The sequence below is a fragment of the Staurois parvus genome, unplaced genomic scaffold, assembly GCF_062004578.1.
Source record: "Staurois parvus isolate SC_StPar_1 unplaced genomic scaffold, SC_StPar_1.0 ptg001041l, whole genome shotgun sequence".
Classification (NCBI taxonomy): Eukaryota; Metazoa; Chordata; class Amphibia; order Anura; family Ranidae; genus Staurois; species Staurois parvus.
Window position 1 is genome coordinate 277,501 of NW_028318837.1, and position 17,940 is coordinate 295,440.

At 45.0% G+C, this 17,940-nt stretch overlaps 1 protein-coding gene across 1 annotated transcript in view; it reads right to left on the reverse strand.

Annotated features, from left to right (window-relative positions):
- Positions 1-17,940, reverse strand: part of GSG1L2 (GSG1 like 2) — an 81,454-nt gene that overhangs the window by 45,407 nt on the left and 18,107 nt on the right. The window contains exon 2 of the mRNA XM_089657911.1: positions 7,562-7,609. Within this exon, the coding sequence (XP_089514037.1) occupies positions 7,562-7,609 (48 nt within the window). The remainder of the gene's footprint in view (positions 1-7,561; positions 7,610-17,940) is intronic.

Consider the following 17,940-nt stretch of genomic DNA (forward strand, 5'->3'; position numbering starts at 1 on the left):
CTTATACTGTTCACGATTTGTATGTTTCATGGTTTATACTATTCCTTACCAGTGCTGCTGATAGTTAGATTTACATAGTGGCACTGCTATCTGATGATATTGCTCTCATATATTGCCTTCCTGCTTTTGCCTTGCAATAAAATACTTACTTTACTTACTGTCAAGTGGTCTGGGGTCCATGTCTATATGTGGATACAGTTGTGATGATGTACTAATGTGTAAGACGATATAGGCCTTTGCAGCAAGCTAAGATATATATAGGTGTCAGAGAGGACAAAGTGCTTACAGAGTCAAGGCAGAGAACAGAGGACCCATCAGATCAAGCGGCTCCTGCGGTGGTAGCGCTACAATAGTTTACAGTAAATCTACAGACTGAAATAACAGTGGCATCTTTCTGGGACTTGTAGTCCTTCAGCAGCTCGCTGTTCACAAAACAAATTTCCTACAATGTTAAAGCGGAGCTCCACGCAAAAGGAAGTTCCGCTTTAAGGACTGCTCCCCCCGATCCCCATTAAGGATTGGCACCTTTGGGGGGGGGGGGGGGGGAAGCGGGTATCCGAATTTGACAGGTACCCGCTCCCACTTCCGGTCCGATCTCCTAGGCGATTGGAAATGGAAGGTGTCCTCCCTCCAGTCTTTTGGGACATGTGATTGGTCCCAGAAGACTAGAGGACCATTCATGAAGCGCAGCGCTGCTCGCTCGCAAGCCGCAAACAGTCACAGCCGGGTGCCCACTCTGAAGATGCCGGCCTCCTGGAATACAGGACGGCCAGTGAAACAGGCTGCGGGGGACACTCCACGGGACCGAGGGACAGGTAAGTGGCTGTATTTTAAAAGTCATCAGCTACAGTTTTTGTAGCTGCTGACTTATTTTTTGACAGGTGAGTGGAACTCCGCTTTAATAGACAACAGGCGGCTGGACATGCAGACAATGTATTTATTGATATAACAATCTAATGTACAGACCACATAACATCTTCTATATGAATACAATGTGTTCCCATAGGACATGTGAAGCCTTTACCCGGACATACATGAACAGTGCAGTATAGAGACAGACGCTTTCTCATTTCCAGGCAGATGATCACCAGTTCTATCCTGATTCCATACCCACCTGCTGTGCTCTTTGTAAGCAAGTCCCAATCCAATCAATTCTAACTGAAATATTAGTTTTGGCTGAATTGTTTGTATTACGTACTCGCCACTTAAAACACAAAATGATAGAAGAAAATAAAAAACAACAAAAATAAAATAAATAAAATAAAAGCAAACAAAAAAACAATAAACAAAAATTAAAAGCAAACAAAAACAAAAAATAAAAAGCAAAACAAAAAAATAAATAAAAACAAACAAAAATAAATAAATAAATAAAAGCAAAAAAAAAAAAAAAAAAAAAAAAAAACAACAACAACACCTCACCAGGTCCATGCAGGGCCAATGGCCATGCTGCGTCACCCATGATTTCAGCCAATGGAAACAAGTCTAGGCTTACTAACAGAAAACACTGGATAACCAACTTAGAAAAGCAGCAGGAACAAATTCAGAGCACAATATCATAATAGGAATTAAAAGAAATAAATCAGCAATTGCTCTCATCAGTGGAGCACAGGAAGGGAGGGAGGAAGATGGGAACAGAATCCAAACTTCCTCTTCAGCAATAGGAGAATGTCTAAAGAGCACATACAGGATAGCTTAGGGGTGCGTTTAGATAAAGTTAGCAGAGCATTTTGTCATGTGACACTGCATGTTCAAAAAAAAAAAAAAAAAAAAAAAAAAAAAAAAAGGAGGGGGGGGGGGGGGAGAGCAAATTTTTTGTTATTAGTCTATTTTCTCTTCAGGTTGAATGCTTTTCACACATACAGAATCAGGAAAATACTGTGTTATGGCCACTAGATGGAACTGATGATCTTAGGAAATAAAATACTTACTATAAATTAATTACTATGACTATGTTATTAGTCTATTTTCTCTTCAGGTTGAATGCTTTTCACACATACAGAATAGACAGAATTAGGAAAATACTGCATTATGGCCACTAGATGGAGCTGATGATCCTAGGAAATACTTACTATAAATTATATAATTACTATGACCGTCATCTGCCTCTAGCGCCCATAATATGGTATTTTCTAGATTATGTATGAAAAATATTTGGCCTAGAGATATCAAAATATAAATATATTTTTATTTAAAAAAAAAAACACCCTATAAAAATGGACTTAAAGCCTAATGTACATCTGAGCTACTAAATTCCCACCCCACAATCAAAACTCAAAAAAACCCCTCAAAAACTGCTGCTAAATCTCTTGTAATAGCGGTCCACTGCTGGTATGTGCAGGCAGCCTGCTCATAAGGCAGCCAATCAGAAAACAGATCTACAGAACCACCTCAGTACCAGGCTGGCAGGCAAGTACTATTGAGGTTTAAACAGCAGTTTAGTTATAGGGCAGCTTAGGTTTCCTATAGGGTCTAGGTCTGCTATAACACCTAGGGGTGCATCTATGAAAAATTTGCAGAGCTATTCTTCCTGTGAAATTGCATCTGTGCGAAGAGGGTCAAAATAATTGAATGTTCCCCGACTATATGCTCTGCACTTTGACTGTCAATCATTGTAAAAAAAAAAAATAAAAAATGGTCACAATGGAAAAAAATACCCCATTATGGCCACTAGATGGAACTGAATATTTTAGGGAAAAGAAGAATGCTCCTCAATTCATTCTAGTGGCCATATTGGGGTATTTTCCCCAAGTCACACTTTTTTTCTTGAATGATTAACATTCGAACTGCAGTGAAGGTAGCCTGAGAATTTGCAACATCAATTTGCAACATTTGCACAGAATGAATATACATGCGGTTTCAGAAGATGAAGAACTCTGGAGAATTTTTTTTTTATAAGGACATCTCCTACTGTGAAGCATGATGAGTATAGCTGGAGCATCCCCACCCTACAAAAGGAGAATTTTTTTTTATAAGGACATCTCCTACTGTGGAGCAAAACTGGAGCATCCCCACCCTACAAAGGAGATTTTTTGTTTTTTAGAAGGACATCTCCTACTGTGAAACAAGAGGGAGTATAGCTGGAGCTACAAAGGAAATCTGTCATTGGAGAAACATAGAGACTGCCAGTGCCAACTCCTCCTTCTGAAATGCAGGTTTCCTGGAGGTGATGCGGATCCTCTGGATTCATGACTAGGATTCCAAGAACAAGCATGTGGTAAAGGAGTTACAAAACTTTCAGACTTTTCTAATGTGCTTAATTGTTCCATATCAGAGATTCAAATGAATAAAAACCAATGGAATAACATGAGCACCAGTCAACCAGCATTTTCAGGAGGTGGGTAGTTATGGCAGGTTTGGAATGCAAAGTTAGCTTGCTACATCAGGCACCTCTCCACCATCTATAACCACCACATTAAAATGAAAAGGAAGCACCTGAGGGAAAAAGGTAGAACATATATTGATCTTATCCCCAGCTTCTAGAAGGTGAGGGGAGCCAAGGAGGTGGTGACATCACCATCCTTCCAACGAGATCCTGGGAATGCTCAGTATCCCAAATCCCATGAGACAATGCAGGAGTGTCATCTCATGAGATCTGGGGTCCCAACCATTCCTAGAGTCTTGTGGAAAGATGGTGACAACCTCTTTGGTGTGAAAATGGGGAGTAAGACTTTGACATTCGACTGATGAGGTCACCAGTCTGGACACTATTTTTTTCCCCTCTGGTTAATTTTGAATGTTGTTTCATAGCCATGGAAGGCCGCATGGAGGGGCTCTGAGAATTTGGCGGTGAAGGTGTGCAGGTGTCGGATCGGGGTACAGAGCTCATAGAAGGAGATTTGCCCAGCATCGTAATCCAGATAGATTCTGATTTTATTGCTGGAGGGGCTGGTGGGTAGATGGCTGGTACATTTGTTATGCATGATTGAGAAGTATGGGTTGCTTTTCCAGTAGCTTGTAACTTTCTTCAACCACCAGGACTTGTCATTGTCCTCAATTTTGCACTGTTCATTGATCACATTGGCATAGCAGACCCCCACACTTCCTGATCCTCCAACTTCAACTTCCCAGTAATGTGTTCCTGCAGAAAATCTCCTGGTGCTCATAGCAAGTTTATAGCTACAAGAATAGTAGGTATTTGAGGATACAGATAAAGATTTGAGATCATCAGACAACTTGATGCACCGACAAGCTGCATTTTTAGTTAGTGTTATCTCAGCCGGTCCCCGTGTGACTCCACACTTCAGATCTATCAATACATGGGATAAAGTTTGAACTTTCACTATGACTGGGCTCTCGTCCAGCTCATCTGCAGAATAGACCTTCTTGTGAGTTATATCCAAGTTTATGTCATCTATAGGTTTAGTGTCACAGAATTCACCTCTACTGGTTTCCAGATCCTGTAGGACAATCAGTGGATCCACCACATCGAACAGCTTCTGGATGTGAAGCACTTTTCTAGCCAACTCACCTATCATTGCGTCTAGCTCATGGATTAAATTAGAAACGGAGTGTGACCCCTGCTCTTCTTGCTGGGAGATCTCAGCCAGGATCTTCTCCTCCAGGAGATCCACAGATGATCTGAGGTCTCTGAAGGCAGTGGTGGCTCTATGCTTCAAATCAGCTGTTTCTCCTTGAATTTTCCTCCAGTCTTCTTGAAGCCCCTCAACTTTTTTCTCAACTTCCTCAATCTTTGAGGTCAGTGTTTCCAAAACTTTTCTCAGATTCTCCTTCTTCTTCCTGGAGGCCTCATCTAGCATGTCCACCCAATGTCCTCGGTGTTGTCCAGCTAGACTGCAGGACATGCAGATGCAAATGGCGTCCTTAATGCAGAAATATCTCAGGGGCTCTCTGTGGATGGAGCATTTCCGGTTCTCCAGGGAGGTGCTGGGATCCAGTAAGACATGTTCTAGGGACTTGTTGTGAACTCTCAGATGATCAGCACATAGATTGACCTCACAGTACAGGCAGGACTTGGAAGCAGGAACATGAGCATGGATGCAGTGTGTGCAGAAGGTCCCTGCTGGTCCTTGTGGAGTCTGGGCAGGTAACATTTTCTCTGCTATATTACACAATGTTATGTTCCTCCTCAGTGCAGGACGTTCCAGGAACTCCTCTCTGCACTCTGGACAGGAATATCCTCCAGATGCCTCCTGAGTATCCAGCACACAATCAATACAGACCCGGCAGAAGTTGTGTCCACATCTCAGTGTTATTGGATCTGTATAAATGTTCAGGCAAATGGAGCAGCGCAGATCATCCCTCAGATCGTCTCGCGGACCAGCAAATGCCATTACAGGCCTTTTCTATCAGGAAGGCAGATACTGCTGGGAGGAAGAATAAGTTGCCCACAAAAAACTTTTTGTAGAGGTTCAACAGTTCATTTGTACAAAATCTCTGTGGTGGTCCTCTTAGTCCATCTTCACCTGATCCTCCTCCACCCACCAGTTGCAGAGTGCGGTGGGTCTGACCACCGATATGTAACAATTTCTGTCTGATCAGTAGAAGCCGATAGATTGGACAAAGCTTATCTGTCACCTATAGTTCTATAGACATCCAAGATTGATCTTTTACTGTTAGTCCCTCAGATTGGTGGTCTGTTCCTATCTGGTTGCTGCTCAAGACTGGAAGCTCTGAGTGTTGGTTTCTCTCACCTGGTGTTTGTTATAATCAGCTACACAGCCATTCCCCTCCCGAACTGGCAATCTGCCTCTCTAGTTAAAGGTGACCATACACCATACAATCTTCTTTATATCAACTATGTAGTTCAAGGACCTGCTTGAATTGATACACGTGCAATGGATTGTTTAGGGATGTCCTCACACTCACCACACATTACAATCTGATTGTACAATCTCCTTTTCAGTGTTAGCTTTATCACAACTATGTAATACGAGGACCTGCCTAGTCTATCCAATCAGGCAGGCTCTTTTTCTGCATAGTTGTTGGCAGACCTAAATGAGATTGTACAATCCGATAGTATAGTATGTGTTGAGCATCCTCCAGTGCATCCAGGGTCTCTTGTTTCTGTGTTCCCAGAACACCAGTGCTGCAAAAGATTCTTATTCCCATGCACCCAGTGCGGCAAGAGACTCACACTCTTGTGTTCCCAGAACCCCATTGCTGCAAGACGCTCATTTCTGTGTTCCCAGAACCTCAGTGCTAAAAGAGATTCAAATTCCCATGTTTCTAGAACCCCGGTGCTGCAAGAGACTCTCATTCCCGTGTTCCCAGAACCCCGGTTCTCCATGAGACTCTCATTCCGTGTTCCCAGAACCCCGGTGTTGCAAGAGACTCTTATTTCCGTGTTCCCAGAACCCCGGTGCTCCACGAGACTCTCATTCCCGTATTCCAAGAACCCCGGTGCTGCAAGAGACTCTCATTCCCGTGTTCCCAGAACCCCAGTGCTGCAAGAGACTCTCATTCCCATGTTCCCAGAACCCCGGTGCTGCACGAGACTCTCATTCCCGTGTTCCCAGAACCCCGGTGCTGCAAGAGACTCTCATTCCCGTGTTCCCAGAACCCCGGTGCTGCAAGAGACTCTCATTCCCGTGTTCCCAGAACCCCGGTGCTGCAAGAGACTCTCATTCCCGTGTTCCCAGAACCCCGGTGCTGCAAGAGACTCTCATTTTCGTGTTCCCAGAACCCCAGTGCTGCACGAGACTCTCATTTCCGTGTTCCCAGAACCCCGGTACTGCAAGAGACTCTCATTCCCATGTTCCCAGAACCCCGGTGCTGCAAGAGACTCTCATTCCCGTGTTCCCAGAACCCCGGTGCTGCAAGAGACTCTCATTCCTGGGTTCCGAGAACCCCGGTGCTGCAAGAGACTCTCATTTCTGCGTTCCCAGAACCCCAGTGCTGCAAGAGACTCTCATTCCTGGGTTCCGAGAACCCCGGTGCTGCAAGAGACTCTCATTTCTGCGTTCCGGGAACCCCAGTGCTGCAAGAGACTCTCATTCCCATGTTCCCAGAACCCCGGTGCTGCAAGAGACTCTCATTCCCGTGTTCCCAGAACCCCGGTGCTGCAAGAGACTCTCAATCTCATGTTCCCAGAACCCCGGTGCTGCAAGAGACTCTCATTCCCGTGTTCATTACTCACCAAGTTTTATTTATCTATTTTTTTTCACAGGGATAAAGTCAGCCTAACCCTACAGTCACACCTAAGCATTTTCCGCAGCGTTTTGCACTTTGCAGAAACGCAGTACAGTCCATTTAACATGATTTCCTATGGGACATGTTCACACCTCTACGTTTTCACCCGGTGCGTTTTTTTGAATGGGTTGGGGACTTTTTTAACACAAAAAGTTGCGTTTTTGGTTCTATAGACTTCAATGGAAACGCTGCAGAAAAGCATGTAATGCATTTTTGATGCGTTTTGCATTTTAAATCTGCCTAGCAACAAGAAAAATGAAAACAAAAAAAACACAAAACGCATCAAAAACGCAATGCAGAAACGGCTCAAACGCAAGCTGCGTGAACCTAGGGTAAAAAAGGTTCAAAATAAAAATAGAAAAGCGACAGCACACAAATACCAATCAAATACAGAAAGAAAAGAAAATGTTACCTCGGTCTGCTGGAGGGGTGAGTGTGATGAAGCTTCTGCATTTCTCACCTGAAAAACAAAAGAAATACTCTGCTGTAAAAGTCGCCAGAAAAGCGTCAGACTAGATATTCAATGGCATAGCTGGGAATTAACCTCTTGTTTACCGGTGCCATTTATAAAAGGTTGCTGGTAGCAAGGGTTGTAGCCTCCCTAGCGGTCTGATGATGTCAGCATTTCTGTGCTCAAAGCAGTACTTTTTTTGCATGGAAATATGTTGTTTTTTTTATTGTAGGCTGTAATATTTAGGAATAACTCACTGAAATCTGTCGGAACAAGAGTCTAGTAAACATCCCGGGGATGATAAAATTTGAAACACGAAATCATAAATTATAATATAATAAACAATCATAAAAAATAATAATATAATAATAATAATAAATTTAATTCAATAATATAATCAAACCAAAAACACTGAAATGTGAAATATAGCGCCAAGTTCGCACATCACTGAGCAAAGTCGCAGAATCGTTTTCAGTGTCTGATGAGGAATTTCCCCCACGAATCATTATCACTCAATCCTGCAAGTGGTTCTGATTTACTATCGCTGTTCTCTAGCTGGTCTAAAACCGATTTTGCCTCAAAGGGACGCTTTTTGGACGCCATGGACGTTTCTCAGTTTCCAGGCAGAAAGAACAGTAAAAATGCAGGCAGGGCGCCGGACAAAGCACTCGGGACAAAATGTATGTGAAATGGTTTGATACAGGAATGTTATACTATGTGATTTTAGTGTATTTAGTGAATGTCACTTTTTGTCATTTTCAAATTTTCCACCAGTTCCATCCCCCGTACGTCCCGACGTCGCAGGGAACGGAACCTGGAAGACAGATGCCGGCATCCACCGGAGGACAATGCCGGGGACACTGCAGGAGGGACATCGCGGGAGCTCAGGACAAGGTAAATGATGGAGGGATCCTGGAGCAATGCTGCAGTGTATTCCTGAGTGTAGCTCGGGGGGGTTACCGCTTGTGGTGCTGAAACTTTACCCCGAACTATACTCGGGAATACCGCCAGGGGGGTTAAAACTGATAGTGAAAGATCGGTCATGCAAATGTTGCAACTGACGCTTTTTGAGACTAAGCGTCATCTCTTCCTCAGAGGTGCTGAAAGAGGCATGACACATGGCACCAGGGGCGGACTGACCATTTGGAAACTCGGGCAATGCCCGAGGGCCCGGGGTCAGTAGGGGGCCCCATGAGATGCCCCTGGTACCTTTTTCATAGGCTTTTTTGAGTTTGGGCAAGGACACAGGGGCCCCATGATCCCCTATTGCCCAGGGGGCCCCATGAGTTGTCAGTCCGCCCCTGGCCTTGTCCCAGGCTCAGGTTTCCCAATGATAAGTAACTTTCCATTTTTTTAAATTTTAGGCTGGGGCGCCTGCAGATTTTCTGTACTTTTAGGGCCAGTTCACACTCCATGCATTTCAGTTGCTTTTCTTCTGTATCCAAAATGCACAGAACGTAGTGATATGGTGGTCAGTGTTCACATCAATGCGTTCCGGTTGCAGAAATAAAAAGTAGAACAGGCTCCATTCTTTTTCCTGCACAGAACTGTACTGGTCCCCTACTGACCCCGGGCCCTCGGGCAGTGCCGAGTTTTCAAATGGTCAGTCCGCCCCTGGACGAGGCACATAAAATTAATTTCACATCAGAAGCCCCCCTTCACATCAGAGTCCCCCCCTGTACATCAGTGACCCCCCCAATCAATGCCCCCATCACAGGGTCAGAGGCCACCCATCATATCAGAGATTCTGCTATACATAAGAGCATACCATCACATCAAAGTCTAGCCTATACAGCAGAGCCCCCCATCAACACAGTCCCATAGCACATCACAGTATCCCCATAATAGAGTCCCCCCAACACATCAGAGTCCCCCCTATGCATGAGAGCCTGCCAGCACGCCAGAGTACCCCCATGACACAGTCCCCCATCACATCAAAATTCCCTCATGATAGTGCCCCCCCCGCCCAATTACTGCAGAGTACCTCCATCTGTGTCAAACACCCCCCCTATACATGAGAGCCTACCATCACATCAGAGTCCCCCCTATATATGAGAGCCACACATAAATACAGAATCCCTTCATCACAGTGTTAGACCCCCCCTCATCACATCAGAGTCTCCCCTATACATGAGAGCCTACCATCACATCAGAGTCCACCCCATATATGAGAGCCCCCCATAAACATAGATTCCCGCCATCATTTAGTCATAGCCCCCCCCCCCCCGTCAGCTGGAACCGAACTGAATCAGCAAGGGAGAATGTCACCAGCACACCGAGGATCACCAATTTGGGTCCAAAAGGTTTAATAAAAGATCACATAGTTACAGCAAGGCAACGTTTCGGAGTCTCGCAGGATCCCTTCATCAGGCATGTGACTATGACTATTGGTGATCCTCGGTGTGCTGGTGACATTCTCTCTCATTGTTATTGCTGTCATAAGGAGGCTGTCAAGCCCCCCACATGATATCATTGATAGGTTTCAACCCCCCTTTATGGAAACATCAGGCGTGTATTAACACATGTGGCAAACCTTGCCGCCCCTCTGAAAAGCAACCAGTGGTTGATTGCTGTTTAGAGGTATATGATGGGTGGTGAGGAGGGGATATACTGGTTTAACCCTGTACAGACCACACCACTGCATTTGCAGTGTGACATCTTTCACTTGAATGGGTTGTGTTTGGCGATGGAATCAACATGTGTGCAACGCTTTCAGGCTGCTTTTTTCAGGTAAAGGGTTGGGGGGCAGTAAAAATGCAGCTTACTGTCTTACTTTTACCATTCTTGACCGCAAGTGTAAAGGAGCCCTTAGACATCTAAAGTCTTCCCTGCACTTCCCTCCAGCAGGTCAAGCACTGGACTGTACTTGATCGGCTGTTTATCGGGCATTCCAGCCTGGAAAAGCTCAGAGCCCCTTGAATACCATGACATTTATAACAGTACCTCCTTGGACAAGGGGTTAATCCACAATCTGAACAGGGGCAGACTGACAACTCATGGGGCCCCCGGGCAATAGGGGATCATGGGGCCCCTGTGTCCTTGCCCAAACTCAAAAAAGCCTATGAAAAAGGTACCAGGGGCATCTCATGGGCCCCCCTACTGACCCCGGGCCCTCGGGCAGTGCCCGAGTTACCAAATGGTCAGTCCGCCCCTGGATCTGAAGTCAAACACACATCTACATGCTCTGTGATAGAGGAAAAGTGTGTCGAAGGTCTTAAGGGCAGCAGAGAGCTCCTCATGGGCGTCACCAGCGTGGTCATGGTCACTAGTATGCCAGAAAGAAGGGAGGGGGCGGGGTTTACAGAACTGCACACTAAACAGCTGTAGAGCTCCGCAGGGGTTGGCCGTGTCTGTCCTCTTTGTGATCCCTCCACCCCTGCGGAACTCTACAGCTGTTTAGTGTGCAGTTCTGTAAACTCCACCTACTGCCCCACCCCCTCCCTGCTTTCTGGCATACTAGTGAACATAACCATGCTGGTGACGCCCAGGGGCGGACTGACCATTTGGAAACTCGGGCACTGCCCGAGGGCCCGGGGTCAGTAGGGGGCCCCATGAGATGCCCCTGGTACCTTTTTCATAGGCTTTTTTGAGTTTGGGCAAGGACACAGGGGCCCCATGATCCCCTATTGCTCGGGGGCCTCATGAGTTGTCAGTCCGCCCCTGGTGACGCCCACATGGTTCTCTCTGCTGCAACTCCTCTAGGAACCCACTAGTCCTGGGATTTTCCCAGCCAAAAAACGTTGATTCCAGTCTATGTGTGTATGGACACCTAGGATAACATGCTGCGGAGTTTACTAGCTGTAGAAAAAAATGGGAAAAGCCAAAAACAGCCGCTGTAAAAACGTCAAGTATGCATGAGGACTTACGCTTAAAAATGCTGAAAAACACAGCAAAACATGGTAAAACATCACAAACTGGCGTTTTTGGATGTTTTTTGACCCCCAAAAAATGCTAAAAAACCTGCAAACACAGAAAACCGCGGGAAAACGCAGCTAAACGCTAATGCAAAAACACAAAAAAAAAGCTGAAAAACTCGGTTTTTTAATGTGACTTTACACAGCTAACTTTACCAGCGTTATCACAACGTCTAGTGTGGATGAGGACTTATTGAACCAAGATAAAAAAATACAGACAGTGGAAATACAGTGGGGGGCGGGCAGGTAAAGACAGCGCTGATTCATTACCCTCATTATCACAGAGCAGTAGCTCACACTGGAAGCCTGATTTCACCTTTCAGCTGGTGTGTGGCCACCGAGTATAAAGACAGATTTCAGGGATTGATGGTGAGACGTCTTGACCTATGAAGGAAACTATAAATGAATTCAAGGCTGTTTTATGTACTGATGCTGTGAAGCTGCTGGATGGTGATGACAATCCTGGATGTGGTAACAACGTAGAAGACGTTGGCTATGGCAGGGCCAGCATTTCCCTCATTACAGGTTTGTTCAGTGGAACATTGTGTTATTGGCGGAGGTTCCAGCAAGACGGGAACAGGATTCAGCTGCTTGCCAGATACACGCCGTACCAATGTAGACGGAAGGTTTGGACGCTATTCATGCCAGCTGTCATTAGGACCGCGTGATGGCTGTGAGTCCATATGGTGGAGACCCGTCATTGAGCAACTTGTCCAGGTCTGGAGTGCCGGGCATATGGCCGGAGTACACCGAGTCCCTCGAAATGTCCAGGAACACATGGCTTAAGGAGGACCTGTAATGAGAGCAAGGTGTCATGGTCAGGGGCGGACTGACAACTCATGGGGCCCCTGGGCAATAGGGGATCATGGGGCCCCTGTGTCCTTGCCCAAACTCAAAAAAGCCTATGAAAAAGGTAGCAGGGGCATCTCATGGGGCCCCCTACTGACCCCGGGCCCTCAGGCAGTGCCCGAGTTTCCAAATGGTCTGTCCGCCCCTGGCCATGGTTGTCCTCCATCCCCGTACCTGGGGTTCAATGCTTCACGAGTCACTGAGCTATAACATGTACTCACTGTGGTCAGATCCCACTGTCTGTTCTGGAACCAGAAAGTACCACATTTGGGGATTTGACAGCCAGGGAACAAGCATTTTCAGAAACAGAGGATGAGTTTATGATACTTTTTTATGGCAACCTGTTGAAATTGGCCTTGAAGTGTATGTAAACCCAACATTTCATATTCCTGATATGTGCCTGCTGTACCAAGCACCTAAAAAGTCTCCTGTTCCCTTTGTATTGCTTCCATTGTCTGAAATCCCTGGTAATCCTGCCAGTCCCTCTGTTTTCCTATTAAAAACTGACCACACTAAGCATAGAAGCACATCCATCCCGGCGTGATCCGTTTTCTGGCTGTGCTGGGAGACCAGCCTGCCTGTCCTCCAGTGGCCAGACTTGGTTTGACACGCCCCCATGCACAGCTTTTCACTGGGAAGATCAGTGTCCTGCTGTTTCTCTGCCTCCTGCTGACACAATGTGATCACTAAACCAAAAAAAAAGGTATTTATCATTTTTATATAAAAATACACACATTTTGTCTTTCATTTTAAAGGGAATGGGCTGTTTTACAAGGTGAGGGTTTACATATATATTAAACGTGGACTGCTCAGGTTAACTGCTTTAGCTCCCCCCCTTAGCAGAAATACTGTGTGCAAAATCACGCCCTACCCACGCTGCCATTTGCGGCTGTCAATCACCGGGTCCCAGCCGGTGATTGCCAAGGATCTGTGATGGAGGGGGGAGAACTGTTAGTAAAGTAGCCGCGCAAAGCAGTGTGCTTACAGTGAAGCACTAACACAGGACACAATGTAAACAGCACACAGTTAACCCTTTGATCGCCCCTCATTCTAACCCCTTCATGCCCAGTGTCATTAGTACAGTGTCAGTGCTTTTTATTAGCACTGATCGCTGTATTGGTGTCACTGGGGATGTCAGTGACACCAATTCAGTTCCCCCCACCGTCCCGCAGTTGCTGGGGATGTCAGTGACACCAAGTCAGTTCCCCCCACCGTCCCGCAGTTGCTGGGGATGTCAGTGACACCAAGTCAGTTCCCCCCACAGTCCCGCAGTCGCTGATCACTGCCATTACTAGTAAAAAACAAAAAAAAGCCCAGTATACATACCCCCATTTGTAAACACTATAACTTTCACATAAACCAATAAATTGACACGTATTGGGATTTTGTTCAGCAAAAACATGGAGCAGAGTACATTTTGGCCTAAATTTATGACAACATTTGATTTTGTAAATTTTTTTACTGGACATATAATAGCAAAAAGTAAAAAACATTGTTTTTTTTTCTCAAAATTGTTGGTCTTTTTTTTCTAGCACCAAAAAATAAAAACGCACAGGCAATCAAATACCACCAAAAGAAAGCTCTATTTGTGGGGGAAAAAAGGACATACATTTCATTTGGGTGCAGTGTTGCATGTCCGCGCAATTGTCAGTTAAAGTAACGCAGTGCTGTAACGCAAAAAAAGGCCAGGTCAGGAAGGGTGGAACATCCTCTGGAGGGCAAATGGTTAAAAAACAATCATATGGCTTTTTCTTAATGATCACCTGACTTTTTTATATACAGGGGTTAAAGTTAGCACTAGGGTTCAGTTTATGAAGTTCTGGTTTTTCTCTGTGGATTACACAACCCCTCCCACGATATAGACAAACTGAGACAAAGGTGATGAGTCGGGTCTGATCTGTGTACTATGCTGACAGTCATTGTAACAATGTGTCAAACAGAAGCAACTTGAATCACTTCATTGTGACACAATGTAGCTGAAATCAATTCTAAACACAATCCCGGTAATAATGTTCCCCAAAGACGCTCAAATTATTGATCAAAAGGTTCGCAGTTCTGAAATAATGTTCCTCGGGGCATTTGATGAAGCCATCACCGACTTGACACATTTCCTTTGAAAGATAAGTGTAGAAAGAAAAACTTTTGTTCGGTTGGAATGAATCGTTTCAAGTTTTACCCTTTGATTTTGGGATGCACAGAAGTGATGTCCTCTTTATGGACAGTGATGTCCTCTTTATGGACAGTGATCTCCTCTTTGTGGATAGTGATGTCCTCTTTGTGAACAGTGATCTCCTCTTTGTGGACAGTGATCTCCTCTTTGTGGACAGTGATCTCCTCTTTGTGGATAGTGATGTCCTCTTTGTGGACAGTGATCTCCTCTTTATGGACAGTGATGTCCTCTTTATGGATAGTGATGTCCTCTTTATGGATAGTGATGTCCTCTTTGTGGATAGTGATCTCCTCTTTGTGGATAGTGATCTCCTCTTTGTGGACAATGATCTCTTTATGGATAGTGATCTCCTCTTTATGGACAGTGATCTCCTCTTTGTGGACAGTGATCTCCTCTTTGTGGACAGTGATCTCCTCTTTATGGACAGTGATCTCCTCTTTGTGGATAGTGATGTCCTCTTTGTGGATAGTGATGTCCTCTTTGTGGATAGTGATGTCCTCTTTATGGATAGTGATCTCCTCTTTATGGATAGTGATGTCCTCTTTATGGATAGTGATCTCCTCTTTGTGGATAATGATCTCTTTATGGATAGTGATCTCCTCTTTATGGATAGTGATCTCCTCTTTGTGGATAGTGATCTCCTCTTTGTGGACAGTGATGTCCTCTTTGTGGACAGTGATCTCCTCTTTCTGCACAGTGGTCTCCTCTTTGTGGACAGTGGTCTCCTCTTTGTGGATAGTGATCTATTTATGGATAGTGATCTCCTGTTTGTGGATAGTGATCTCCTCTTTATGGATAGTGATGTCCTCTTTATGGATAGTGATCTCCTCTTTGTGGATAATGATCTCTTTATGGATAGTGATCTCCTCTTTATGGATAGTGATCTCCTCTTTGTGGATAGTGATCTCCTCTTTGTGGACAGTGATGTCCTCTTTGTGGACAGTGATCTCCTCTTTCTGCACAGTGGTCTCCTCTTTGTGGATAGTGATCTATTTATGGATAGTGATCTCCTGTTTGTGGATAGTGATCTCCTCTTTATGGATAGTGATGTCCTCTTTGTGGATAGTGATGTCCTCTTTGTGGATAGTGATCTCCTCTTTGTGGACAGTGATGTCCTCTTTGTGGACAGTGATCTCCTCTTTGTGGACAGTGATGTCCTCTTTGTGGACAGTGATGTCCTCTTTGTGGACAGTGATGTCCTCTTTGTGGACAGTGATGTCCTCTTTGTGGACAGTGATGTCCTCTTTGTGGATGGTGAACTCCTCTTTGTGGATAATGATCTATTTGTGGACAATGATGTCCTCTTTGTCAATAATATCTCTTTGTGGACAGTGATGTCCTCTTTGTGGATAATGATCTCTTTGTGGACAATGATGTCCTCTTTGTCAATAATATCTCTTTGTGGACAGTGATGTCCTCTGTGGATAGTGATGTCCTCTGTGGATAGTGATGTCCTCTATGTGGATACATGTGATTCTAGTTAGCCTCTGCCTTATACTACTGTAATAAGGGATCGATCCGTTGTGGAACAACAATCTAAATATGGATATACAACATACTAAACAATGCACTGCAATACATTATTTTTGAACGGTTAAAGTGGTATTAAACCCCCAACAAAACGTGTACTATAATGTCACCAGTCCATCACCAGCAGATTTGCAGTCCGTGGCTCAGCATCACTGAAGTGCAGCGCTCTTTTGCAATAAAAACCGAAAGAAAGAAATCAGAAATCTCCAAATGAAAAAAATAAATGATTGTGTTCACAATGAAAACTGTTGTAAAGGTAATCAGCATGGGTCCAATACTCCAACCCTGCTGGATACTGACGCCGGTGACCACGAGTAGCAGGATTGAGAGTCGGTGTTGATTGCCTTTATGCCAGTTTTTATTGTGAGTCCAATTCTTTTATTTTTTATTTGAAGAATAAAGAAAGTTCTACAATCTACTACTGTGCTCTGCCTTCTTCCTTTGAGCGTTCCGTTGAGTGTTAAAGAAACCCCTCCCCCCTATGTAATGCAAGAAAAAGGAGAAGGGGAGGTGTTCTGTAGTGTTGCGTGCAGGGGCAGACTGACAACTCATGGGACCCCTGGGCAATAGGGGATCATGGGGCCCCTGTGTCCTTGCCCAAACTCAAAAAAACCTATTAAAAAGGTACCAGGGGCATCTCATGGGGCCCCCTACTGACACCGGGCCCTCGGGCAGGGCCCAAGTTTCCAAATGGTCAGTCCGCCCCTGGTTGCGTGTTGCAGCTGGCACACTTATGATGCAAATAACGGACGATCAACAAGAATTTTGGCTCAGTTTTCGACTCGTCTATGGCTTGCCTATCTGTCAACCCATTCCATCAATATAAACACATACTGGCAGGTAGGTCTCGATCAATAAATCGAAGATACGATCGTAAGCAATTGATCGCATCTGCATTTTCACATGCAACCTACATGATCAGTGTGGCTGATAAATGCGATATGTTTGATCATTTTCTGCCCTGGCCAATCAACTCAGTTGGATCAAATCTGATCTGTGTGTGATGGGATTTGCTCAAGCGCAAGAGAAGACAATTGTTTATCAATTCAATCGCTTTGATGAAACCGCAGAGATAAAAAAAAAAATCGATGTGTGTATGTCCACTCTAAAATAATCAAATTGAACAATAATCCGTAATCACAGACCCAGAGTTTGATTGATTTAGCGAGCTTTCAATCGACTTTAATGATGCAAAATCAGGAATTTTTTTGATCGTTCTGGATCGGTCGATTGAACATCTGTGAATGAGTCTCACTACCATGTGTCATACACAGGGGCGGACTGACCATTTGGAAACTCGGCCACTGCCCGAGGGCCCGGGGTCAGTAGGGGGCCCCATGAGATGCCCCTGGTACCTTTTTCACAGGCTTTTTTGAGTTTGGGCAAGGACACAGGGGCCCCATGATCCCCTATTGCCCGGGGGCCCCATGATTTGTCAGTCCGCCCCTGGGCCTGAGTTTAGCAAGAACACACTTTCCCGCTCACTTTTTTCCCCCGCATTTTTTACACGTCAATGTGCATCGTGGCTAGGACGGCCCATTCACTTAAATGGACTGCCCTACTTGCAAAGAATACCCCAAAGTAGCTCCAGAACCTTTTGGGTCACAGAGCGTCTGGATTTTTTTTAAGTGTGTGTTTTGGAGCCATTGTAATGCGTTTTGTTGCGTGAAAAATTCCTCAAAGTAGCTCCAGAACCTTTTGGGTCGCAGAGCGCCTGGTGTTTTTTTTGGTGTGTATTTTGGAGGCTTTGTTGTGCATATTGTCACGTGACAAATGCACACTAAAATATGCGTCTCCTCCCAGTGCTTGGGGCGCCATCAGGGGCGGACTGACCATTTGGAAACTCGGGCACTGCCTGAGGGCCGAGGGTCAGTAGG